We start from the raw sequence: 27,182 nt of genomic DNA, 5'->3' as shown, positions 1-27,182 counted from the left end.
AGCGGGCAGGTTGTTGGGCGCGGGCAGGTTGTTGGGCGGCTGGCCATCACAAGTCGCAAGATTTTATCTGGAGAGAGAGGGGAGAAAGAAGTCAAAGCATAGGGTAGGGCAGTGTGAGCAGGACCAGCAGTGTCATTTGACTTAACAAACGAGGATCGGATGTCGTCAACCTTCTTTTCAAAATGGTTGACGAAGTCATCCACAGAGAGGGAGGAGGGGGGGAGGGGGAGGAGGATTCTGCAGGGAGGAGAAGGTGGCAAAGAGCTTCCTAGGGTTAGAGGCATATGCTTGGAATTTAGAGTGGTAGAAAGTGGCCATAGCAGCAGAAACAGATGAAGAAAATGTAGAGAGGAGGGATTGAAAAGATGCCAGGTCCGCAGGGAGTCTAGTTCTGTGAGCTCGCAATGAGTCATCAAGCCACAGAGCTGAAGGGGAGGACCGAGCCGGCCGGGAGGATAGGGGACATAGAGAGTCAAAGGATGCAGAAAGGGAGGAGAGGAGGGTTGAGGAGGCAGAATCAGGAGATTGGAGGGAGAAGGATTTAGCAGAGGGAAGAGATGATAGGATGGAAGAGGAGAGAGTAGCGGGAGAGAGAGAGCGAAGGTTGCGACGGCGCATTACCATCTGAGTAGAGGCAGAGTGAGTAGTGTTGGAGGAGAGCGAGAGAGAAAAGGATACAAAGTAGTGGTCGGAGACATGGAGGGGAGTTGCAGTGAGATTAGTAGAAGAACAGCATCTAGTAAAGATGAGGTCAAGCGTATTGCCTGCCTTGTGAGTAGGGGGGGACGGTGAGAGGGTGAGGTCAAAAGAGGAAAGGAGTGGAAAGAAGGAGGCAGAGAGAAATGAGTCAAATGTAGACGTAGGGAGGTTGAAGTCACCCAGAACTGTGAGGGGTGAGCCATCCTCAGGAAAGGAACTTGTCAAGCTCATTGATGAACTCTCCAAGGGAACCTGGAGGGCGATAAATGACAAGGTTGTTAAGCTTGAATGGGCTAGTGACTGTGACAGCATGGAATTCAAATGAGGAGATAGACAGATGGGTCAGGGGAAAAATAGAGAATGTCCACTTGGGAGAGATGAGGATTCCTGTGCCACCACCCCGCTGACCAGATGCTCTCGGGGTATGCGAGAACACATGGTCAGACGAGGAGAGAGCAGTAGGAGTAGCAGGATACCACAGGTCTGTCTGGCAAGAACAAGTCCAGATGTCTTCAGAAAGGTTTATTTCAGATGTAAGGGTTCCCCACTCCACACTCCTCGTATTGACAGTGGAAATGGAAGTGGTTCTATGGGAAAGAATAGAAATACTAACCATGAGTACAGCAGGTATACCTGTGGACAGGCTTCCATATGAATATACCTGTGGAGGTATACCTGTGGACAGGCTTCCATATGAATATACCTGTGGCGGTATACCTGTGGACAGGCTTCCATATGAATATACCTGTGGATAGGCTTCCATATGAATATACCTGTGGATAGGCTTCCATATGAATATACCTGTGGACAGGCTTCCATATGAATATACCTGTGGACAGGCTTCCATATGAATATACCTGTGGAGGTATACCTGTGGACAGGCTTCCATATGAATATACCTGTGGAGGTGTACCTGTGGACAGGCTTCCATATGAATATACCTGTGGAGGTATACCTGTGGACAGGCTTCCATATGAATATACCTGTGGAGGTGTACCTGTGGACAGGCTTCCATATGAATATACCTGTGGAGGTATACCTGTGGACAGGCTTCCATATGAATATACCTGTGGAGGTGTACCTGTGGACAGGCTTCCATATGAATATACCTGTGGAGGTATACCTGTGGACAGGCTTCCATATGAATATACCTGTGGAGGTGTACCTGTGGACAGGCTTCCATATGAATATACCTGTGGAGGTATACCTGTGGACAGGCTTCCATATGAATATACCTGTGGAGGTGTACCTGTGGACAGGCTTCCATATGAATATACCTGTGGACAGGCTTCCATATGAATATACCTGTGGCAGGTAAAGGTCAAAGCCATAGGTAGAGGAATCCACTTACAGGACAAAGACCCAATTACTTGTCAGCAGTATGATAACTGCAAAGCAAACGTGATTGGGATGTAACCATGGTAACCATGGTCTGCATGTAACCATGGTCTGCATGTAACCATGGTCTGCATGTAACCATGGTCTGCATGTACACGAGACCACGACTAACATGGAAAAGGAACTGTGCCGTGAGGAAAAACACAGGCTAAATGAGGCTACATGCTACAGACAGTACACGGTAGTATGAGGCTTCACAAAGGTTATACATGTCCATAAACATGGCTAGGAACTTAACCATACAGTATGAACAGAATAATATATATCCTAAACGAGGAATGTGTCACACAGCATAAATGAGCTAGCATGGCTGGCTAACATCTTGGCTAGAAATAGCATCAGGCACATGGAAAAGGAAAATAGTTTCAACATTTATTAACATGGTAAATAACTAGGCAGCCTTAACAACGAAGTATTGGCCTAAAGAAGCAATAACATGTACAGTACTTACACTACGATGCACTAAAACACAGGTCAAATACGATGCACTGAAACACAGGTCAAATACGATGCACTGAAACACAGGTCAAATACGATGCACTAAAACACAGGTCAAATACGATGCACTGAAACACAGGTCAAATACGATGCACTGAAACACAGGTCAAATACGATGCACTGAAACACAGGTCAAATACGATGCACTGAAACACAGGTCAAATACGATGCACTGAAACACAGGTCAAATACGATGCACTGAAACACAGGTCAAATACGATGCACTGAAACACAGGTCAAATACGATGCACTGAATCACAGGTCAAATACAGATCTAGAGAAACAGTCCATTCTGACTGTAATCTCACTCTGACGGCAGCGGGTTCAGTGAGGTGAACGGGGAATTGCGAACTTTGATTGGCTGATACAAGTGTGATGACTTGTAGGTACATCTAATGAGGAATTACGGCGTGTTGGGCAGGTAGAACAAACTACCAGTTGAAGGATAGTGAATCTGCTCCCAAAGAGCTGCATTTCTAACACTAATCCTCCATAGTCTCCAGGTTTCTGTTGGTGGCAGCATTCTAACACTAATCCTCCATAGTCTCCAGGTTCCTGTTGGTGGCAGCATTCTAACACTAATCCTCCATAGTCTCCAGGTTCCTGTTGGTGGCAGTATTCTAACACTAATCCTCCATAGTCTCCAGGTTCCTGTTGGTGGCAGCATTCTAACACTAATCCTCCATAGTCTCCAGGTTCCTGTTGGTGGCAGCATTCTAACACTAATCCTCCATAGTCTCCAGGTTTCTGTTGGTGGCAGCATTCTAACACTAATCCTCCATAGTCTCCAGGTTCCTGTTGGTGGCAGCATTCTAACACTAATCCTCCATAGTCTCCAGGTTCCTGTTGGTGGCAGCATTCTAACACTAATCCTCCATAGTCTCCAGGTTTCTGTTGGTGGCAGCATTCTAACACTAATCCTCCATAGTCTCCAGGTTCCTGTTGGTGGCAGCATTCTAACACTAATCCTCCATAGTCTCCAGGTTTCTGTTGGTGGCAGCATTCTAACACTAATCCTCCATAGTCTCCAGGTTTCTGTTGGTGGCAGCATTCTAACACTAATCCTCCATAGTCTCCAGGTTTCTGTTGGTGGCAGCATTCTAACACTAATCCTCCATAGTCTCCAGGTTTCTGTTGGTGGCAGCATTCTAACACTAATCCTCCATAGTCTCCAGGTTTCTGTTGGTGGCAGCATTCTAACACTAATCCTCCATAGTCTCCAGGTTTCTGTTGGTGGCAGCATTCTAACACTAATCCTCCATAGTCTCCAGGTTTCTGTTGGTGGCAGCATTCTAACACTAATCCTCCATAGTCTCCAGGTTTCTGTTGGTGGCAGCATTCTAACACTAATCCTCCATAGTCTCCAGGTTTCTGTTGGTGGCAGCATTCTAACACTAATCCTCCATAGTCTCCAGGTTTCTGTTGGTGGCAGCATTCTAACACTAATCCTCCATAGTCTCCAGGTTTCTGTTGGTGGCAGCATTCTAACACTAATCCTCCATAGTCTCCAGGTTTCTGTTGGTGGCAGTATTCTAACACTAATCCTCCATAGTCTCCAGGTTTCTGTTGGTGGCAGTATTCTAACACTAATCCTCCATAGTCTCCAGGTTTCTGTTGGTGGCAGTATTCTAACACTAATCCTCCATAGTCTCCAGGTTTCTGTTGGTGGCAGTATTCTAACACTAATCCTCCATAGTCTCCAGGTTCCTGTTGGTGGCAGCATTCTAACACTAATCCTCCATAGTCTCCAGGTTCCTGTTGGTGGCAGCATTCTAACACTAATCCTCCATAGTCTCCAGGTTCCTGTTGGTGGCAGCATTCTAACACTAATCCTCCATAGTCTCCAGGTTTCTGTTGGTGGCAGCATTCTAACACTAATCCTCCATAGTCTCCAGGTTTCTGTTGGTGGCAGCATTCTAACACTAATCCTCCATAGTCTCCAGGTTTCTGTTGGTGGCAGCATTCTAACACTAATCCTCCATAGTCTCCAGGTTCCTGTTGGTGGCAGCATTCTAACACTAATCCTCCATAGTCTCCAGGTTCCTGTTGGTGGCAGCATTCTAACACTAATCCTCCATAGTCTCCAGGTTCCTGTTGGTGGCAGCATTCTAACACTAATCCTCCATAGTCTCCAGGTTTCTGTTGGTGGCAGTATTCTAACACTAATCCTCCATAGTCTCCAGGTTCCTGTTGGTGGCAGTATTCTAACACTAATCCTCCATAGTCTCCAGGTTTCTGTTGGTGGCAGCATTCTAACACTAATCCTCCATAGTCTCCAGGTTCTGTTGGTGGCAGTATTCTAACACTAATCCTCCATAGTCTCCAGGTTCCTGTTGGTGGCAGCATTCTAACACTAATCCTCCATAGTCTCCAGGTTTCTGTTGGTGGCAGTATTCTAACACTAATCCTCCATAGTCTCCAGGTTTCTGTTGGTGGCAGCATTCTAACACTAATCCTCCATAGTCTCCAGGTTTCCTGTTGGTGGCAGCATTCTAACACTAATCCTCCATAGTCTCCAGGTTCCTGTTGGTGGCAGCATTCTAACACTAATCCTCCATAGTCTCCAGGTTCCTGTTGGTGGCAGCATTCTAACACTAATCCTCCATAGTCTCCAGGTTCCTGTTGGTGGCAGCATTCTAACACTAATCCTCCATAGTCTCCAGGTTTCTGTTGGTGGCAGCATTCTAACACTAATCCTCCATAGTCTCCAGGTTTCTGTTGGTGGCAGCATTCTAACACTAATCCTCCATAGTCTCCAGGTTTCTGTTGGTGGCAGCATTCTAACACTAATCCTCCATAGTCTCCAGGTTTCTGTTGGTGGCAGCATTCTAACACTAATCCTCCATAGTCTCCAGGTTTCTGTTGGTGGCAGCATTCTAACACTAATCCTCCATAGTCTCCAGGTTTCTGTTGGTGGCAGTATTCTAACACTAATCCTCCATAGTCTCCAGGTTTCTGTTGGTGGCAGCATTCTAACACTAATCCTCCATAGTCTCCAGGTTTCTGTTGGTGGCAGCATTCTAACACTAATCCTCCATAGTCTCCAGGTTCCTGTTGGTGGCAGCATTCTAACACTAATCCTCCATAGTCTCCAGGTTTCTGTTGGTGGCAGCATTCTAACACTAATCCTCCATAGTCTCCAGGTTTCTGTTGGTGGCAGCATTCTAACACTAATCCTCCATAGTCTCCAGGTTTCTGTTGGTGGCAGCATTCTAACACTAATCCTCCATAGTCTCCAGGTTCCTGTTGGTGGCAGCATTCTAACACTAATCCTCCATAGTCTCCAGGTTCCTGTTGGTGGCAGCATTCTAACACTAATCCTCCATAGTCTCCAGGTTCCTGTTGGTGGCAGCATTCTAACACTAATCCTCCATAGTCTCCAGGTTTCTGTTGGTGGCAGTATTCTAACACTAATCCTCCATAGTCTCCAGGTTCCTGTTGGTGGCAGTATTCTAACACTAATCCTCCATAGTCTCCAGGTTTCTGTTGGTGGCAGCATTCTAACACTAATCCTCCATAGTCTCCAGGTTTCTGTTGGTGGCAGTATTCTAACACTAATCCTCCATAGTCTCCAGGTTCCTGTTGGTGGCAGCATTCTAACACTAATCCTCCATAGTCTCCAGGTTTCTGTTGGTGGCAGCATTCTAACACTAATCCTCCATAGTCTCCAGGTTTCTGTTGGTGGCAGCATTCTAACACTAATCCTCCATAGTCTCCAGGTTCCTGTTGGTGGCAGCATTCTAACACTAATCCTCCATAGTCTCCAGGTTCCTGTTGGTGGCAGCATTCTAACACTAATCCTCCATAGTCTCCAGGTTTCTGTTGGTGGCAGCATTCTAACACTAATCCTCCATAGTCTCCAGGTTCCTGTTGGTGGCAGCATTCTAACACTAATCCTCCATAGTCTCCAGGTTTCTGTTGGTGGCAGTATTCTAACACTAATCCTCCATAGTCTCCAGGTTCCTGTTGGTGGCAGCATTCTAACACTAATCCTCCATAGTCTCCAGGTTTCTGTTGGTGGCAGTATTCTAACACTAATCCTCCATAGTCTCCAGGTTTCTGTTGGTGGCAGTATTCTAACACTAATCCTCCATAGTCTCCAGGTTTCTGTTGGTGGCAGTATTCTAACACTAATCCTCCATAGTCTCCAGGTTCCTGTTGGTGGCAGCATTCTAACACTAATCCTCCATAGTCTCCAGGTTCCTGTTGGTGGCAGCATTCTAACACTAATCCTCCATAGTCTCCAGGTTTCTGTTGGTGGCAGCATTCTAACACTAATCCTCCATAGTCTCCAGGTTTCTGTTGGTGGCAGCATTCTAACACTAATCCTCCATAGTCTCCAGGTTTCTGTTGGTGGCAGCATTCTAACACTAATCCTCCATAGTCTCCAGGTTTCTGTTGGTGGCAGCATTCTAACACTAATCCTCCATAGTCTCCAGGTTTCTGTTGGTGGCAGCATTCTAACACTAATCCTCCATAGTCTCCAGGTTTCTGTTGGTGGCAGCATTCTAACACTAATCCTCCATAGTCTCCAGGTTTCTGTTGGTGGCAGTATTCTAACACTAATCCTCCATAGTCTCCAGGTTTCTGTTGGTGGCAGCATTCTAACACTAATCCTCCATAGTCTCCAGGTTTCTGTTGGTGGCAGCATTCTAACACTAATCCTCCATAGTCTCCAGGTTCCTGTTGGTGGCAGCATTCTAACACTAATCCTCCATAGTCTCCAGGTTTCTGTTGGTGGCAGCATTCTAACACTAATCCTCCATAGTCTCCAGGTTTCTGTTGGTGGCAGCATTCTAACACTAATCCTGTTGGTGGCAGTTGGTGGCAGTATTCTAACACTAATCCTCCATAGTCTCCAGGTTCCTGTTGGTGGCAGCATTCTAACACTAATCCTCCATAGTCTCCAGGTTCCTGTTGGTGGCAGCATTCTAACACTAATCCTCCATAGTCTCCAGGTTTCTGTTGGTGGCAGCATTCTAACACTAATCCTCCATAGTCTCCAGGTTTCTGTTGGTGGCAGCATTCTAACACTAATCCTCCATAGTCTCCAGGTTTCTGTTGGTGGCAGCATTCTAACACTAATCCTCCATAGTCTCCAGGTTTCTGTTGGTGGCAGCATTCTAACACTAATCCTCCATAGTCTCCAGGTTTCTGTTGGTGGCAGCATTCTAACACTAATCCTCCATAGTCTCCAGGTTTCTGTTGGTGGCAGCATTCTAACACTAATCCTCCATAGTCTCCAGGTTTCTGTTGGTGGCAGTATTCTAACACTAATCCTCCATAGTCTCCAGGTTTCTGTTGGTGGCAGTATTTGACTGGATTAGAGGCAGTGTTCAGTGTTAACTTCTTGTAGTGATATGAGTGTTTGTCTTTTCTCCTCCAGTTAAAACTCATGCGATCAGAGCTGAATGTTGAAGAGGTTGTTAATGACAGGAGTCTGAAGGTAAGAACATCACTCTGACCTCATGGTATTTTTGACCTCTGACCTCATGGCCAGTTTGAACTGTCACCTCATGGTTTAACCTCTCAAACACACTCACACATACATACCCCACAAGACATGCCACCAGAGGTCTCTTCACAGTCCCCAAGTCCAGTTAGTTAGATAGTTATGCACGCTCAAGTTCTGTTTTTTTGTCTTATTTCTTGTTTCACAAAAAATATATTTTGCATCTTCCAAGTGGGAGGCATGCTGGGTAAATCAAATGACACAACCCCCCCAAAATCTATTTTAATTCCAGGTTGTAAGGCAACAAAATAGGAAAAACGCCAAGGGGGGTGAATACTTTCGCAAGCCACTGTACATGTTGTATTGTAGATGTTGAGTAGTGTGTAATAATGTGTTGTATTGTAGATACAATGCTTTCGGAAAGTATTCAGACCCCTTGACCTTTTCCCACATTGTTACGTTACAGCCTTATTCTAAAATGGATAAAATGAAAAAAAAATATCCTCATCAATCTACACACAATACCCCAGAATGACCCAATACCCCAGAATGACCCAATACCCCATAATGACCCAATACCCCATAATGACCCAATACCCCATAATGACCCAATACCCCATAATGACCCAATACCCCATAATGACACAATACCCCATAATGACCCAGTACCCCAGAATGACCCAGTACCCCATAATGACCCAATACCACAGAATGACAAAGCGAAAACAGGTTTTCATAAATTTTAGCAAATGTATAAAATATAAAAAACATACCTTATTTACACAAGTATTCAGACCCTTTGCCCTGAGACACAAAATCAAGGTGAAGTGTATCCTGTTTCCATTGATCATCCTTGAGATGTTTTTACAACTTGATTGGAGTCCACCTGTGGTAAATTCAATTGATTGGACATGATTTGGAAAGACACAACCGTCTATATAATGTCCCACAGTTGACAGTGCATGTCAGAGCAAAAACCAAGCCATGAGGTCGAAGGAATTGTCTGTAGCGCTCCGAGACAGGATTGTGTTGAGGCACAGATCTGGGGAAGGGTACCAAAAAATGTCTGCAGCATTGAAGGTCCCCAAGAACACAGTGGCCTCCATCATTCTTAAATGGAAGAAGTTTGGAACCACCAAGACTCTTCCTAGAGCTGGCCGCCCGGCCAAACTGAGCAATCGGGGGAGAAGGGCCTTGGTCAGGGAGGTGATGGTCACTCTGACAGAGCTCTAGAGTTCCTCTGTGGAGATGGGAGAACCTTCCAGAAAGACAACCATCTCTGCAGCACTCCACCAATCAGGCCTTTATGGTAGAGTGGCCAGACGGAAGCCACTCCTCAGTAAAAGGCACATGACAGCCCGCTTGGAGTTTGCCAAAAAGGCACCTAAAGACTCTCAGACCATGATAAACAAGATTCTCTGGTCTGATGAAACCAAGCTTGAACTCTTTGGCCTGAATGCCAAGCGTCACGTCTGGAGGAAACCTGGCACCATCCCTACAGTGAAGCATGGTGGTGGCAGCATCATGCTGTGGGGATGTTTTTCAGCGGCAGGGACCCGAGAGACTAGTCAGGATCGGGGCAAAGATGAACGGAGCAAAGTACAGAGAGATCCTTGATGAAAACCTGCTCCAGAGCACTCAGGACCTCAGACTGGGGCGAAGGTTCACCTTCCAACAGGACAATGACCCTAAGCACACAGCCAAGACAACGCAGGAGTGGCTTCGGGACAAGTCTCTGAATGTCATTGAGTGGCCCAGCCAGAGCCCGGAATTGAACCCGATCGAACATCTCTGGCGAGAACTGAAAATAGCTGTGCAGCGACGCTCCCCATCCAACCTAACAGAGCTTGAGAGGATCTGCAGAGAAGAATGGGAGAAACTCCCCTAATACAGGTGTGCCAAGCTTGTAGCGTCATACCCAAGAAGACTCAAGGCTGTAATCGCTGCCAAAGGTGCTTCAACAAAGTACTGAGTAAAGGGTCTGAATACTTTTTTATATATGATATTTAAGTTTTTAAATAATATTTGCAAAAATTACTAAACCTGTTTTTGCTTTGTCATTATGGGGTAATGTGTGTAGATTGAGGGGGAAAAATCAATTTAATCAATTTTAGAATAAGGCTGTACCCTCACAAAATGTGGAAAAAGTCAAGGGGTCTCAATACTTTCCGAAGGCACTGTATGTAGTGAAAGAGTAGTGGTGTAATAATGTGTTGTAATAATGTGTTGTATTGTAGATATGTAGTGGTGTAATAATGTGTTGTATTGTATATATGTAGTGGTAGATTAGTGGTGTAATAATGTGTTATATTGTAGATATGTAGTGGTAGAGTAGTGGTGTAATAATGTGTTGTATTGTAGATATGTAGTGGTGTAATAATGTGTTGTATTGTAGATATGTGGTGGTGTAATAATGTGTTGTATTGTAGATATGTAGTGGTAGAGTAGTGGTGTAATAATGTGTTGTATTGTAGATATGTAGTGGTTGAGTAGTGGTGTAATAATGTGTTGTATTGTAGATATGTAGTGGTGTAATAATGTGTTGTATTGTAGATATGTAGTAGTGTAATAATGTGTTATATTGTAGATATGTAGTGGTAGAATAGTGGTGTAATAATGTGTTGTATTGTAGATATGTAGTGGTAGAGTAGTGGTGTAATAATGTGTTATATTGTAGATATGTAGTGGTAGAGTAGTGGTGTAATAATGTGCTGTATTGTAGATATGTAGTGGTGTAATAATGTGTTGTATTGTAGATATGTAGTGGTGTAATAATGTGTTGTATTGTAGATATGTAGTGGTGTAATAATGTGTTGTATTGTAGATATGTAGTGGTTGAGTAGTGGTGTAATAATGTGTTGTATTGTAGATATGTAGTGGTGTAATAATGTGTTGTATTGTAGATATGTAGTGGTGTAATAATGTGTTGTATTGTAGATATGTAGTGGTAGAGTAGTGGTGTAATAATGTGTTGTATTGTAGATATGTAGTGGTGTAATAATGTGTTGTATTGTAGATATGTAGTGGTGTAATAATGTGATGTATTGTAGATATGTAGTGGTAGAGTAGTGGTGTAATAATGTGTTGTGTTGTAGATATGTAGTGGTAGAGTAGTGGTGTAATAATGTATAGTAGATAATGTGGTAGAGTAGTTGTGTAATAATGTGTTACACCATAATAAACCCCAGGAAGAGTAGCTGCTGCCTTGGCAGGAACTAATGGGGATCCATAATAAACCCCAGGAAGAGTAGCTGCTGCCTTGACAGGAACTAATGGGGATCCATAATAAACCCCAGGAAGAGTAGCTGCTGCCTTGGCAGGAACTAATGGGGATCCATAATAAACCCCAGGAAGAGTAGCTGCTGCCTTGGCAGGAACTAATGGGGCTCCATAATAAACCCCAGGAAGAGTAGCTGCTGCCTTGGCAGGAACTAATGGGGATCCATAATAAACCCCAGGAAGAGTAGCTGCTGCCTTGGCAGGAACTAATGGGGCTCCATAATAAACCCCAGGAAGAGTAGCTGCTGCCTTGGCAGGAACTAATGGGGCTCCATAATAAACCCCAGGAAGAGTAGCTGCTGCCTCGGCAGGAACTAATGGTGATCCATAATAAACCCCAGGAAGAGTAGCTGCTGCCTCGGCAGGAACTAATGGGGATCCATAATAAACCCCAGGAAGAGTAGCCGCTGCCTCGGCAGGAACTAATGGGGATCCATAATAAGCCCCAGGAAGAGTAGCCGCTGCCTCGGCAGGAACTAATGGGGATCCATAATAAACCCCAGGAAGAGTAGCCGCTGCCTCGGCAGGAACTAATGGGGATCCATAATAAACCCCAGGAAGAGTAGCCGCTGCCTCGGCAGAAACTAATGGGGATCCATAATAAACCCCAGGAAGAGTAGCCGCTGCCTCGGCAGGAACTAATGGGGATCCATAATAAACCCCAGGAAGAGTAGCCGCTGCCTCGGCAGGAACTAATGGGGATCCATAATAAACCCCAGGAAGAGTAGCCGCTGCCTCGGCAGGAACTAATGGGGATCCATAATAAACCCCAGGAAGAGTAGCTGCTGCCTCGGCAGGAACTAATGGGGATCCATAATAAACCCCAGGAAGAGTAGCTGCTGCCTCGGCAGGAACTAATGGGGATCCATAATAAGCCCCAGGAAGAGTAGCTGCTGCCTCGGCAGGAACTAATGGGGATCCATAATAAACCCCAGGAAGAGTAGCTGCTGCCTCGACAGGAACTAATGGGGATCCATAATAAACCCCAGGAAGAGTAGCTGCTGCCTCGGCAGGAACTAATGGGGATCCATAATAAACCCCAGGAAGAGTAGCTGCTGCCTCGGCAGGAACTAATGGGGATCCATAATAAACCCCAGGAAGAGTAGCTGCTGCCTCGGGCAGGAACTAATGGGGATCCATAATAAACCCCAGGAAGAGTAGCTGCTGCCTCGGCAGGAACTAATGGGGATCCATAATAAACCCCAGGAAGAGTAGCTGCTGCCTCGGCAGGAACTAATGGGGATCCATAATAAACCCCAGGAAGAGTAGCTGCTGCCTCGGCAGGAACTAATGGGGATCCATAATAAACCCCAGGAAGAGTAGCTGCTGCCTCGGCAGGAACTAATGGGGATCCATAATAAACCCCAGGAAGAGTAGCTGCTGCCTCGGCAGGAACTAATGGGGATCCATCATAAACCCCAGGAAGAGTAGCTGCTGCCTTGGCAGGAACTAATGGGGATCCATAATAAATACAAATACACTCATAAGATCTCACACACACACTTGCTCTTCAATGACCCTCTCCTGTGCTGTTCTTTAACCCTAACCCTAACCCTCTCCTGTTCTGTTCTTTCCTCAGGTGTTCAGTGAGCGGTGCCGGATCCACTATCCCACCCCTACGGTCAAGTGACTGTCTGAGCTGATCTGACCCACTATCCCCCCCCACGGTCAAGTGACTGTCTGAGCTGCTCTGGTGAGAATAACTGCAGGTCCAGGCGGCTGCACCAGAACCAGAACCAGACTGAGTCATACATGGACCTGACGGATCCCTGCCCTCCAGACGACCACACTGTTATTGCGCATGGTGACTGCTGCATTGTGTTGCCACCACCTCTAAGACCACCTGCTGGGGGGTAGGGTTGCCACCACCTCTGTCAAGCAATCTGCTCTGTGTTTATTTTCATGGCTGTAAAAAACAATAAAGTGTTTTTCCAATAGTCCTCTGGTGCCTCTGACTTAACTGGGAGGGGGGTAGCAGGGGGGTAGGAAGGGGGGTAGGAGGGGGGTAGCAGGGAGGGGTAGCAGGGGGTAGCAGGGAGGGGTAGCAGGGGGGTAGGAGGGGGTAGCAGGGGGGTAGCAGGGGGGTAGCAGGGAGGGGTAGGAGGGGGTAGGAGGGGGGTAGCAGGGAGGGGTAGGAGGGGGTAGCAGGGGGGTAGCAGGGAGGGGTAGGAGGGGGTAGCAGGGAGGGGTAGCAGGGGGGTAGCAGGGAGGGGTAGGAGGGGGTAGCAGGGGGGTAGCAGGGAGGGGTAGAAGGGGGGTAGCAGGGGGTAGGAGGGGGGTAGCAGGGAGGGGTAGGAGGGGGTAGGAGGGGGGGTAGCAGGGAGGGGTAGGAGGGGGGGTAGCAGGGAGGGGTAGAAGGGGGTAGCAGGGAGGGGTAGGAGGGGGGTAGCAGGGGGTAGCAGGGAGGGGTAGAAGGGGGTAGCAGGGGGGTAGGAGGGGGTAGCAGGGAGGGTAGCAGGGGGGTAGGAGGGGGGTAGGAGGGGGGTAGCAGGGAGGGGTAGGAGGGGGGTAGCAGGGGGTAGGAGGGGGTAGGAGGGGGTAGCAGGGAGGGGTAGGAGGGGGGGTAGCAGGGGGTAGCAGGGAGGGGTAGCAGGGGGGTAGCAGGGGGTAGCAGGGAGGGGTAGCAGGGAGGGGTAGGAGGGGGTAGCAGGGGGGTAGGAGGGGGGTAGCAGGGAGGGTAGGAGGGGGGTAGCAGGGAGGGGGTAGGAGGGGGGTAGGAGGGGGGTAGCAGGGAGGGGTAGGAGGGGGGGTAGCAGGGGGTAGCAGGGAGGGGTAGGAGGGGGGTAGCAGGGGGGTAGCAGGGAGGGGTAGGAGGGGGTAGCAGGGAGGGGTAGGAGGGGGTAGCAGGGAGGGGTAGCAGGGAGGGGTAGGAGGGGGGTAGCAGGGAGGGGTAGGAGGGGGGGTAGCAGGGAGGGGGTAGGAGGGGGGTAGCAGGGGGGTAGCAGGGAGGGGTAGGAGGGGGGTAGCAGGGAGGGGTAGGAGGGGGGTAGCAGGGAGGGGTAGGAGGGGGGTAGCAGGGAGGGGTAGCAGGGAGGGGTAGGAGGGGGTAGCAGGGAGGGGTAGGAGGGGGTAGCAGGGAGGGGTAGCAGGGAGGGGTAGGAGGGGGTAGCAGGGAGGGGTAGGAGGGGGTAGCAGGGAGGGGTAGGAGGGGGGTAGCAGGGAGGGGTAGCAGGGGGTAGCAGGGAGGGGTAGGAGGGGGGTAGCAGGGAGGGGTAGGAGGGGGGTAGCAGGGGGGTAGGAGGGGGGTAGCAGGGAGGGTAGGAGGGGGTAGCAGGGAGGGGTAGGAGGGGGGTAGCAGGGGGGTAGCAGGGAGGGGTAGCAGGGAGGGTAGGAGGGGGTAGCAGGGAGGGGTAGGAGGGGGTAGCAGGGAGGGGTAGGAGGGGGTAGCAGGGAGGGGTAGCAGGGAGGGGTAGGAGGGGGGTAGCAGGGGGTAGCAGGGAGGGGTAGCAGGGGGGTAGGAGGGGGGTAGCAGGGAGGGGTAGCAGGGGGTAGCAGGGAGGGGTAGGAGGGGGGTAGCAGGGAGGGGTAGCAGGGAGGGGTAGCAGGGGGGGTAGCAGGGAGGGGTAGCAGGGGGGGTAGGAGGGGGGTAGCAGGGAGGGGTAGCAGGGGGGTAGCAGGGAGGGGTAGGAGGGGGTAGCAGGGAGTGGGTAGGAGGGGGGGTAGCAGGGGGGTAGCAGGGGAGTAGGAGGGGGGTAGCAGGGAGGGGTAACTGACTGCCTACCTTGCTGAGCGCTCCTATTCATTTCAATGAAACCTGGGTGGAACGCTTTAGTTCTGTTTTGTTTGTGTCAGTCAGTGTGTCTGATTTCTGTTTTAGACTGTGTTTATTTAGAAGTGGTTCATCATCCACACCGTGAGTGATGAATGATGTTTAGAGTTCATCAGAGAAGTGTGTCAGCATCACCTGGTTAGCTGACTGTATCCATGGTGACAGACAGCATTCCTCTATCCCCAGATCAAATGACTGGTCAGACCTGGTCTTCATGTACCACAGATTCCTAATGCAAGTATCCTCAAAGCAGCTCCATATGCTTCTCACTTAGGCCTAGATCCAATCAGATGAGGTGTAACTGCAGATCAGATTGATCCAATCAGATCAGGTGTAACTGCAGATCAGATAGATCCAATCAGATCAGGTGTAACTGCAGATCAGATAGATACAATCAGATCAGGTGTAACTGCAGATCAGCCAGATCCAATCAGATCAGGTGTAACTGCATGGGAGATAGATCCAATCAGATCAGGTGTAACTGCTGATCAGATAGATCCAATCAGATGAGGTGTAACTGCTGATCAGATAGATCCAATCAGATGAGGTGTAACTGCATGGGAGATAGATCCAATCAGATGAGGTGTAACTGCTGATCAGATAGATCCAATCAGATCAGGTGTAACTGCATGGGAGATAGATCCAATCAGATCAGGTGTAACTGCAGATCAGATAGATCCAATCAGATGAGGTGTAACTGCTGATCAGATAGATCCAATCAGATCAGGTGTAACTGCTGATCAGATAGATCCAATCAGATGAGGTGTAACTGCTGATCAGATAGATCCAATCAGATGAGGTGTAACTGCATGGGAGATAGATCCAATCAGATCAGGTGTAACTGCAGATCAGATTGATCCAATCAGATCAGGTGTAACTGCAGATCAGATAGATCCAATCAGATGAGGTGTAACTGCTGATCAGATAGATCCAATCAGATCAGGTGTAACTGCAGATCAGATAGATCCAATCAGATGAGGTGTAACTGCAGATCAGATATATCCAATCAGATGAGGTGTAACTGCTGATCAGATAGATCCAATCAGATCAGGTGTAACTGCATGGGAGATAGATCCAATCAGATCAGGTGTAACTGCAGATCAGATAGATCCAATCAGATGAGGTGTAACTGCTGATCAGATAGATCCAATCAGATCAGGTGTAACTGCATGGGAGATAGATCCAATCAGATCAGGTGTAACTGCAGATCAGATAGATCCAATCAGATGAGGTGTAACTGCTGATCAGATAGATCCAATCAGATCAGGTGTAACTGCATGGGAGATAGATCCAATCAGATCAGGTGTAACTGCAGATCAGATAGATCCAATCAGATGAGGTGTAACTGCTGATCAGATAGATCCAATCAGATCAGGTGTAACTGCTGATCAGATAGATCCAATCAGATCAGGTGTAACTGCATGGGAGCTAGATCCAATCAGATCAGGTGTAACTGCAGATCAGATAGATCCAATCAGATGAGGTGTAACTGCAGATCAGATAGATCCAATCAGATCAGGTGTAACTGCATGGGAGATAGATCCAATCAGATCAGGTGTAACTGCTGATCAGATAGATCCAATCAGATCAGGTGTAACTGCAGATCAGATTGATCCAATCAGATCAGGTGTAACTGCTGATCAGATAGATCCAATCAGATCAGGTGTAACTGCAGATCAGATAGATCCAATCAGATCAGGTGTAACTGCAGATCAGCTACTCTTCATCCTCACTCACCTTCAGTTCAGAAAGACGGTGTAGGCTATAGAAATAATGACTGTCAAATATAAAATCCTTAAACTAAATCATATTTAATTGAGGTTATGATTCGATGTGACATTCCAGTGTAAACAAGGCTGCTTTTCTATAAATAGGACTGTGGAGCCGCTTGTGGATTTGACAGCTTTAATGCAATGTCACCTTTGTCACAGCCAAACCAAGCGCTATGCGGATGTCAGCTAAAGAAGATGTGGTTGACTAGAGTCCTTAGTTCAGAGGAAACAGAAGGCTGATGACAATGCTGGACTGTCGTTTCAGGTGTATTTCCTGTGCTTTAAACCAAATGATACACTGAGCAAAAATTGAAACTCAACATGTAAAGTGTTGGCCCCATGTTTCATGAGCTGAAATAAAATATCCCAGACATTTTCCATATTCATTTTCCATACACTATATATTTACAAAAGTATGTGGACACCAGTTGAAATTAGTGGATTCAGCCTCACCCGTTGCTGACAGGTGTATAAAATCGAGCACACAGCCATGCAATCTCCATAGACAAACATTGGCAGTAGAATGGCCTTACTGAAGAGCTCAGTGACTTTCAACGTGGCACTGTCATAGGATGCCACCTTTCCAACAAGTCAGTTCGTCAGGGACCGCTGAAGTGCGTATCGCGTAAAAATCGTCTGTCCTCGGCTGCAACACTCACTACTGAGTTCCAAACTGCCTCTGGAAGCAACGTCAGCACAATAACTGTTCATCGGGAGCTTCATGAAATGGGTTCCATGGCCGAGCAGCCACACACAATCCTAAGATCACCATGAGCAATGCCAAGCGCCGGCTGGAGTGGTGTAAACTCGCCGCCATTGGACTCTGGAGCAGTGGAAACGCTTTCTCTGGAGTGATGAATCAAGCTTCACCATCTGGCAGTCCGATGTACGAATCTGGGTTTGGCGGATGTCAGGAGAACGCTACCTGCCCCAATGCATAGTGCCAACTGTAAAGTTTGGTGGAGGAATAATGGTCTGGGGCTGTTTTTCATGGTTTGATCAAACTGGCTGAGCTTTATTAGAACTAGATCAAACTGGTTGAGCTTTAATAGAACTAGATCAAACTGGTTGAGCTTTAATAGAACTAGATCAAACTGGTTGAGCTTTAATAGAACTAGATCAAACTGGTTGAGCTTTAATAGAACTAGATCAAACTGGTTGAGCTTTAATAGAACTAGATCAAACTGGTTGCTTTATTAGAACTAGATCAAACTGGTTGAGCTTTATTAGAACTAGATCAAACTGGTTGAGCTTTATTAGAACTAGATCAAACTGGTTGAGCTTTATTAGAACTAGATCAAACTGGTTGAGCTTTAATAGAACTAGATCAAACTGGTTGAGCTTTAATAGAACTAGATCAAACTGGTTGAGCTTTATTAGAACTAGATCAAACTGGTTGAGCTTTAATAGAACTAGATCAAACTGGTTGAGCTTTATTAGAACTAGATCAAACTGGTTGAGCTTTATTAGAACTAGATCAAACTGGTTGAGCTTTATTAGAACTAGATCAAACTGGTTGAGCTTTATTAGAACTAGATCAAACTGGTTGAGCTTTATTAGAACTAGATCAAACTGGTTGAGCTTTATTAGAACTAGATCAAACTGGTTGAGCTTTAATAGAACTAGATCAAACTGGTTGAGCTTTAATAGAACTAGATCAAACTGGTTGCTTTATTAGAACTAGATCAAACTGGTTGAGCTTTATTAGAACTAGATCAAACTGGTTGAGCTTTAATAGAACTAGATCAAACTGGTTGAGCTTTATTAGAACTAGATCAAACTGGTTGAGCTTTATTAGAACTAGATCAAACTGGTTGAGCTTTATTAGAACTAGATCAAACTGGTTGAGCTTTAATAGAACTAGATCAAACTGGCTGAGCTTTATTAGAACTAGATCAAACTGGTTGAGCTTTATTAGAACTAAATCAAACTGGTTGAGCTTTAATAGAACTAGATCAAACTGGTTGAGCTTTATTAGAACTAGATCAAACTGGTTGAGCTTTATTAGAACTAGATCAAACTGGTTGCTTTATTAGAACTAGATCAAACTGGTTGAGCTTGAATAGAACTAGATCAAACTGGTTGAGCTTTAATAGAACTAGATCAAACTGGTTGAGCTTTAATAGAACTAGATCAAACTGGTTGAGCTTTAATAGAACTAGATCAAACTGGTTGAGCTTTATTAGAACTAGATCAAACTGGTTGAGCTTTAATAGAACTAGATCAAACTGGTTGAGCTTTATTAGAACTAGATCAAACTGGTTGATCTTTAATAGAACTAGATCAAACTGGTTGAGCTTTATTAGAACTAGATCAAACTGGTTGAGCTTTATTAGAACTAGATCAAACTGGTTGAGCTTTAATAGAACTAGATCAAACTGGTTGAGCTTTAATAGAACTAGATCAAACTGGTTGAGCTTTAATAGAACTAGATCAAACTGGTTGAGCTTTAATAGAACTAGATCAAACTGGTTGCTTTATTAGAACTAGATCAAACTGGTTGCGCTTTATTAGAACTAGATCAAACTGGTTGAGCTTTAATAGAACTAGATCAAACTGGTTGAGCTTTATTAGAACTAGATCAAACTGGTTGAGCTTTAATAGAACTAGATCAAACTGGTTGAGCTTTATTAGAACTAGATCAAACTGGTTGAGCTTTAATAGAACTAGATCAAACTGGTTGAGCTTTAATAGAACTAGATCAAACTGGTTGAGCTTTATTAGAACTAGATCAAACTGGTTGAGCTTTATTAGAACTAGATCAAACTGGTTGAGCTTTATTAGAACTAGATCAAACTGGTTGCTTTATTAGAACTAGATCAAACTGGTTGCTTTATTAGAACTAGATCAAACTGGTTGCTTTATTAGAACTAGATCAAACTGGTTGAGCTTTATTAGAACTAGATCAAACTGGTTGAGCTTTATTAGAACTAGATCAAACTGGTTGCTTTATTAGAACTAGATCAAACTGGTTGAGCTTTATTAGAACTAGATCAAACTGGTTGAGCTTTAATAGAACTAGATCAAACTGGTTGAACTTTATTAGAACTAGATCAAACTGGTTGAGCTTTATTAGAACTAGATCAAACTGGTTGAGCTTTATTAGAACTAGATCAAACTGGTTGAGCTTTATTAGAACTAGATCAAACTGGTTGAGCTTTAATAGAACTAGATCAAACTGGTTGAGCTTTATTAGAACTAGATCAAACTGGTTGAGCTTTAATAGAACTAGATCAAACTGGTTGAGCTTTATTAGAACTAGATCAAACTGGTTGAGCTTTAATAGAACTAGATCAAACTGGTTGAGCTTTATTAGAACTAGATCAAACTGGTTGAGCATGTATATATTATAGGTAGTTCGTTTTATTAGTTGTATTAGTAGTTCTACCAAAACTTTTTTATGCTATTAATGTACTTTTTTTATTTATTATTATTTAATTGTAATTATTATTAGACAGTAGTTGCCATATTATTTTTGTTAATAAGTAAAACAAAAACAAAAAAAATTCATTTGGACACTTGAAAACGAGATGGTGGATCTCAAGAGATTTCATCCTGCAAAATGTGAAATAAATGTGAGCTTTGTTGCATCCCATCTTAAAGTATCAAATCCTCCCCCCAAAATGTGCTTGTGTTCCTAGCTCCAACAGTGCAGTAATATCCAACAATACACACAAATCTAAAAGTAAAATAATGGAATTAAGAAATACATAAATATTAGAAGGCTTGATATCACAGCTGGATGTCCATTTAGTTAGCCCCACCCACCTCACCCCAGAAATGCAAATCAGTTTCCAGAGAAAATCCAAAGATGTACATGTCTAACAGATCAACAAGTGTTCTCCAACATGTCCCAGATATGTTAATATACAAATCATATGCAATAGGGACATTTTATACCAGTTCAGCAAGCTAGTGGACTCTATCAAGTACTGTTGAAATCAATGTGATCTGTGGGGATATAATGACACCTAGTGGTTGTATGGTTGATCTCTCCCTAACCATCATTTATTCTGTATCTCACTGTTGTGATCTGGTAGGTCCCTGAAAACTGTCTCCACTTCCTTCCTGTGGAAGAGAACTACGAGCCTAATGTCAGAGAAATTGTGGACTATTTTATTTAATTTATTTATTTTACCTTTATTTAACTAGGCAAGTCAGTTAAGAACAAATTCTTATTTACAATGACGGCCTACACATTGTGGACTATGTATTGAGATATATTTTGTCCTATGCATTTTTTATGCGATATTTTTGTTGCTTTTTGCTATGTACAAATTCTAATAAAAGCGATCATCAAGAAATTCATTCTAGTTGCCTCCTCATTAATTTTCCTGACACCCCCCCCCCAAAAAAAAAAAAAAAAATGTAATGTGAAAAAGTTGATTTTCAGCCCCCGCCTGATATTCTAAGAATTAGTTTGGCTTATGGTTTGAGCAACATTATAGCCTTTTTTTAGACCAACGTGTGGCCGTTTGTCACGTTGTATAATGATTTGAAGACAGACGCAGGAATATGTATTAGGGCTTTTATTACTCCACCCAACACAAACACATGTATATACAAAAGGGACGTAACCCAAACAAAGAGCGAGGTGTAACCTCTACACAATACACATGGCGAGATCCATAAACAACAAGAGCACAATACGTACTCACGAGACCAACGGACATGGGACAATTAAGGACAATGGGGAACTGAGTGAGGGAAAAAAGTATTTGATCCCCTGCTGTACGTTTGCCCACGGACAAAGAAATGATCAGTCTATAATTTTAATGGTAGGTTTATTTGAACAGTGAGAGACAGAATAACAACAAAAAAATCCAGAAAAACGCATGTCAAAACTGTTATAAATTTATTTGCATTTTAATGAGGGAAATAAGTATTTGACCCCTCTGCAAAACATGACTTAGTACTTGGTGGCAAAACCCTTGTTGGCAATCACAGAGGTCAGACGTTTCTTGTAGTTGGCCACCAGGTTTGCACACATCTCAGGAGGGATTTTGTCCCACTCCTCTTTGCAGATCTTCTCCAAATCATTAAGGTTTCGAGGCTGACGTTTGGCAACTCGAACCTTCAGCTCCCTCCACAGATTTACTATGGGATTAACGTCTGGAGACTGGCTAGGCCACTCCAGGACCTTAATGTGCTTCTTCTTGAGCCACTCCTTTGTTGCATTGGCCGTGTGTTTTGGGTCATTGTCATGCTGGAATACCCATCCAAGACCCATTTTCAATGCCCTGGCTGAGGGCCTGTATATGTGCTTTCTTGAGCAGGGGGACCTTGTGGGCGCTGCAGGATTTCAGTCCTTCACGGCATAGTGTGTTACCAATTGCTTTCTTGGTGACTATGGTCCCAGCTGCCTTGAGATCATTGACAAGATCCTCCCGTGTAGTTCTGGGCTGATTCCTCACCGCTCTCATGATCATTGCAACTCCACGAGGTGAGATCTTGCATGGAGCCCCAGGCCGAGGGAGATTGACAGTTCTTTTGTGTTTCTTCCATTTGCAAATAAACGCACCAACTGTTGTCACCTTCTCACCAAGCTGCTTGGCGATGGTCTTGTAGCCCATTCCAGCCTTGTGTAGGTCTACAATCTTGTCCGTGACATCCTTGGAGAGCTCTTTGGTCTTGGCCATGGTGGAGAATTTGGAATCTGATTGATTGATTGCTTCTGTTGACAGGTGTCTTTTATACAGGTAACAAACTGAGATTAGGAGCACTCCCTTTAAGAGTGTGCTCCTAATCTCAGCTCATTACCTGTATAAAAGACACCTGGGAGCCAGAAATCTTTCTGATTGAGAGGGGGTCAAATACTTATTTCCCTCATTCAAATGCAAATCAATTTATAACATTTTTGACATGCGTTTTTCTGGATTTTTTTGTTGTTATTCTGTCTCTCACTGTTCAAATAAACCTACCATTCAAATTATAGACTGATCATTTCTTTGTCAGTTGGCAAACGTACAAAATCAGCAGGGGATCAAATACTTTTTTCCCTCACTGTATATATACAGTGGGGAGAACAAGTATTTGATACACTGCCGATTTTGCAGGTTTTCCTACTTACAAAGCATGTAGAGGTCTGTCATTTTTATCATAGGTACACTTCAACTGTGAGAGACGGAATCTAAAACAAAAATCCAGAAATCACATTGTATGATTTTTAATTAATTAATTTGCATTTCATTGCATGACATAAGTATTTGATACATCAGAAAAGCAGAACTGAATATTTGGTACAGAAACCTTTGTTTGCAATTACAGAGATCATATGTTTCCTGTAGGTCTTGACCAGGTTTGCACACACTGCAGCAGGGATTTTGGCCCACTCATCTTGAACTTCTTCCATTTTCTAATAATTGTGCCAACAGTTGTTGCCTTCTCACCAAGCTGCTTGCCTATTGTCCTGTAGCCCATCCCAGCCTTGTGCAGGTCTACAATTTTATCCCTGATGTCCTTACACAGCTCTCTGGTCTTGGCCATTGTGGAGAGGTTGGAGTCTGTTTGATTGAGTGTGTGGACAGTTGTCTTTTATACAGGTAACGAGTTCAAACAGGTGCAGTTAATACAGGTAATGAGTGGAGAACAGGAGGGCTTCTTAAAGAAAAACTAACAGGTCTGTGAGACCCGGAATTCTTACTGGTTGGTAGGTGATCAAATACTTATGTCATGCAATGAAATGCAAATTAATTACTTAAAAATCATACAATGTGATTTTCTGGATTTTTGTTTTAGATTCCGTCTCTCACAGTTGAAGTGTACCTATGATAAAAATGACAGACCTCTACATGCGTTGTAAGTAGGAAATCCTGCAAAATAGGCCGTGTATCAAATACTTGTTCTCCCCACTATATATATATATATATATATATATATATATACAGTGGGGGAAAAAAGTATTTAGTCAGCCACCAATTGTGCAAGTTCTCCCACTTAAAAAGATGAGAGAGGCCTGTAATTTTCATCATAGGTACACGTCAACTATGACAGACAAATTGAGGAAAAAAAATCCAGAAAATCCCATTGTAGGATTTTTAATGAATTTATTTGCAAATTATGGTGGAAAATAAGTATTTGGTCACCTACAAACAAGCAAGATTTCTGGCTCTCACAGACCTGTAACTTCTTCTTTCAGAGGCTCCTCTGTCCTCCTCTCGTTACCTGTATTAATGGCACCTGTTTGAACTTGTTATCAGATAAAATACACCTGTCCACAACCTCAAACAGTCACACTCCAAACTTCACAATGGCCAAGACCAAAGAGCTGTCAAAGGACACCAAAAACTAAATTGTAGACCTGCACCAGGCTGGGAAGACTGAATCTGCAATAGGTAAGCAGCTTGGTTTGAAGAAATCAACTGTGGGAGCAATTATTAGGAAATGGAAGACATACAAGACCACTGATAATCTCCCTCGATCTGGGGCTCCACGCAAGATCTCACCCCGTGGGGTCAAAATGATCACAAGAACGGTGAGCAAAAATCCCAGAACCACACGGGGGGACCTAGTGAATGACCTGCAGAGAGCTGGGACCAAAGTAACAAAGCCAACCATCAGTAACACACTACGCCGCCAGGGACTCAAATCCTGCAGTGCGAGACGTGTCCCCCTGCTTAAGCCAGTACATGTCCAGGCCCGTCTGAAGTGCATTTGGATGATCCAGAAGAGGATTGGGAGAATGTCATATGGTCAGATGAAACCAAAATATAACTTTTTGGTAAAAACTCAACTCGTCATGTTTGGAGGACAAAGAATGTTGAGTTGCATCCAAAGAACACCATACCTACTGTGAAGCATGGGGGTGGAAACTTCATGCTTTGGGGCTGTTTTTCTGCAAAGGGACCAGGACGACTGATCCGTGTAAAGGAAAGAATGAATGGGGCCATGTATCGTGAGACTTTGAGTGAAAACCTCCTTCCATCAGCAAGGGCATTGAAGATGAAACGTGGCTGGGTCTTTCAGCATGACAATGATCCCAAACACACCACCCGGGCAACGAAGGAGTGGCTTCGTAAGAAGCATTTCAAGGTCCTGGAGTGGCCTAGCCAGTCTCCAGATCTCAACCCCATAGAAAATCTTTGGAGGGAGTTGAAAGTCTGTGTTGCCCAGCGACAGCCCCAAAACATCACTGCGCTAGAGGAAATCTGCATGGAGGAATGGGCCAAAATTCCAGCAACAGTGTGTGAAAACCTTGTGAAGACTTACAGAAAACGTTTGACCTGTGTCATTGCCAACAAAGGGTATATAACAAAGTATTGAGAAACTTTTGTTATTGACCAAATACTTATTTTCCACCATCATATGCCAATAAATTCATTAAAAATCCTACAATGTGATTTTCTGGAATTTTTTTTCTCATTTTGTCTGTCATAGTTGACGTGTACCTATGATGAAAATTACAGGCCTCTCTCATCTTTTTAAGTGGGAGAACTTGCACAATTGGTGGCTGACTAAATACAGTGGGGAAAAAAAGTATTTAGTCAGCCACCAAAAGTTTCTCAATACTTTGTTATATACCCTTTGTTGGCAATGACACGGGTCAAACGTTTTCTGTAAGTCTTCACAAGGTTTTCACACACTGTTGCTGGTATTTTGGCCCATTCCTCCATGCAGATCTCCTCATAGATTGGGGCTGTCGCTGGGCAACACAGACTTTCAACTCCCTCCAAAGATTTTCTATGGGGTTGAGATCTGGAGACTGGCTAGGCCACTCCAGGACCTTGAAATGCTTCTTACGAAGCCACTCCTTCGTTGCCCGGGCGGTGTGTTTGGGATCATTGTCATTCTGAAAGACCCAGCCATGTTTCATCTTCAATGCCCTTGCTGATGGAAGGAGGTTTTCACTCAAAATCTCACGATACATGGCCCCATTCATTATTTCCTTTACACGGATCAGTCGTCCTGGTCCCTTTGCAGAAAAACAGCCCCAAAGCATGATGTTTCCACCCCCATGCTTCACAGTAGGTATGGTGTTCTTTGGATGCAACTCAGCATTCTTTGTCCTCCAAACACGACGAGTTGAGTTTTACCAAAAGTTATATTTTGGTTTCATCTGACCATATGACATTTTCCCAATCCTCTTCTGGATCATGCAAATGCACTCTAGCAAACTTCAGACAGGCCTGGACATGTACTGGCTTAAGCAGGGGGACACGTCTGGCACTGTAGGATTTGAGTCCCTGGCGGCGTAGTGTGTTACTGATGGTAGGCTTTGTTACTTTGGTCCCAGCTCTCTGCAGGTCATTCACTAGGTCCCCCCGTGTGGTTCTGGGATTTTTGCTCACCGTTCTTGTGATCATTTTGACCCCACGTGGTGAGATCTTGTGTGGAGCCCCAGATCGAGGGAGATTATCAGTGGTCTTGTATGTCTTCCATTTCCTAATAATTGCTCCCACAGTTGATTTCTTCAAACCAAGCTGCTTACCTATTGCAGATTCAGTCTTCCCAGCCTGGTGCAGGTCTACAATTTTGTTTCTGGTGTCCTTTGACAGCTCTTTGGTCTTGGCCATAGTGGAGTTTGGAGTGTGACTGTTTGAGGTTATGGACAGGTGTCTTTTATACTGATAACAAGTTCAAACAGGTGCCATTAATACAGGTAACGAATCTTGCTTGTTTGTAGGTGACCAAATACTTATTTTCCACCATCATTTGCAAATAAATTCATTAAAAATCCTACAATGTGATTTTCTGGATTTTTTTTTCTCAATTTGTCTGTCATAGTTGACGTGTACCTATGATGAAAATTACAGGCCTCTCTCATCTTTTTAAGTGGGAGAACTTGCACAATTGGTGGCTGACTAAATACTTTTTTTCCCCACTGTATATATATATATATATATATATATACTACCGTTCAAAAGTTTGGGGTCACTTAGAAATGTCCTTGTTTTCCATGAAAACAAACATGAAATGAGTACGAATAGGAAATACAGCTAAATGCATAGGACATGTAGTCATTGACAAGGTTAGAAATAATGATTTTTAATATAAATAATAATTTTGTCCTCCATCTGCAGCAATTACAGCCTTGCAGAGCTTTGGCATTCTAGTTGTCAATTTGTTGAGGTAATCTGAAGAGATTTCACCCCATGCTTCCTGAAGCACCTCCCACAAGTTGGATTGGCTTGATGAGCACTTCTTACGTACCTGTCACGATCGTCGTAATGATTGGACCAAGGTGCAGCGTGATATGCGTACATCTCTTTAATAGTGTACTAGCAACACAATACAAAATAAAAATAAAAAAACGAAACGTGAAGTCCTCGGTCATGAACACAAACCAACACGGAACAAGATCCCACAAACACAAGTG

General features: G+C 44.6%; 1 protein-coding gene across 3 annotated transcripts in view; it reads left to right on the top strand.

Moving 5' to 3' along the window:
• LOC121570645 (protein MIX23-like) overlaps positions 1 to 13,263 on the top strand; it is a 66,870-nt gene extending 53,607 nt beyond the window's left edge. For all 3 annotated transcript variants that reach the window (XM_045221437.1, XM_045221438.1, XM_045221439.1), the window contains 2 exons: positions 7,982 to 8,041; positions 12,906 to 13,263. In XM_045221437.1, coding sequence (XP_045077372.1) covers positions 7,982 to 8,041; positions 12,906 to 12,956 — 111 coding nt within the window. In that variant the 3' untranslated portion in view covers positions 12,957 to 13,263. The remainder of the gene's footprint in view (positions 1 to 7,981; positions 8,042 to 12,905) is intronic.
• Positions 13,264 to 27,182: the final 13,919 nt, after the last annotated feature.

This window comes from Coregonus clupeaformis, chromosome 7, assembly GCF_020615455.1.
Source record: "Coregonus clupeaformis isolate EN_2021a chromosome 7, ASM2061545v1, whole genome shotgun sequence".
Taxonomy (NCBI): domain Eukaryota; kingdom Metazoa; phylum Chordata; class Actinopteri; order Salmoniformes; family Salmonidae; genus Coregonus; species Coregonus clupeaformis.
This window is presented reverse-complemented; position numbering and strand designations above follow the sequence as displayed.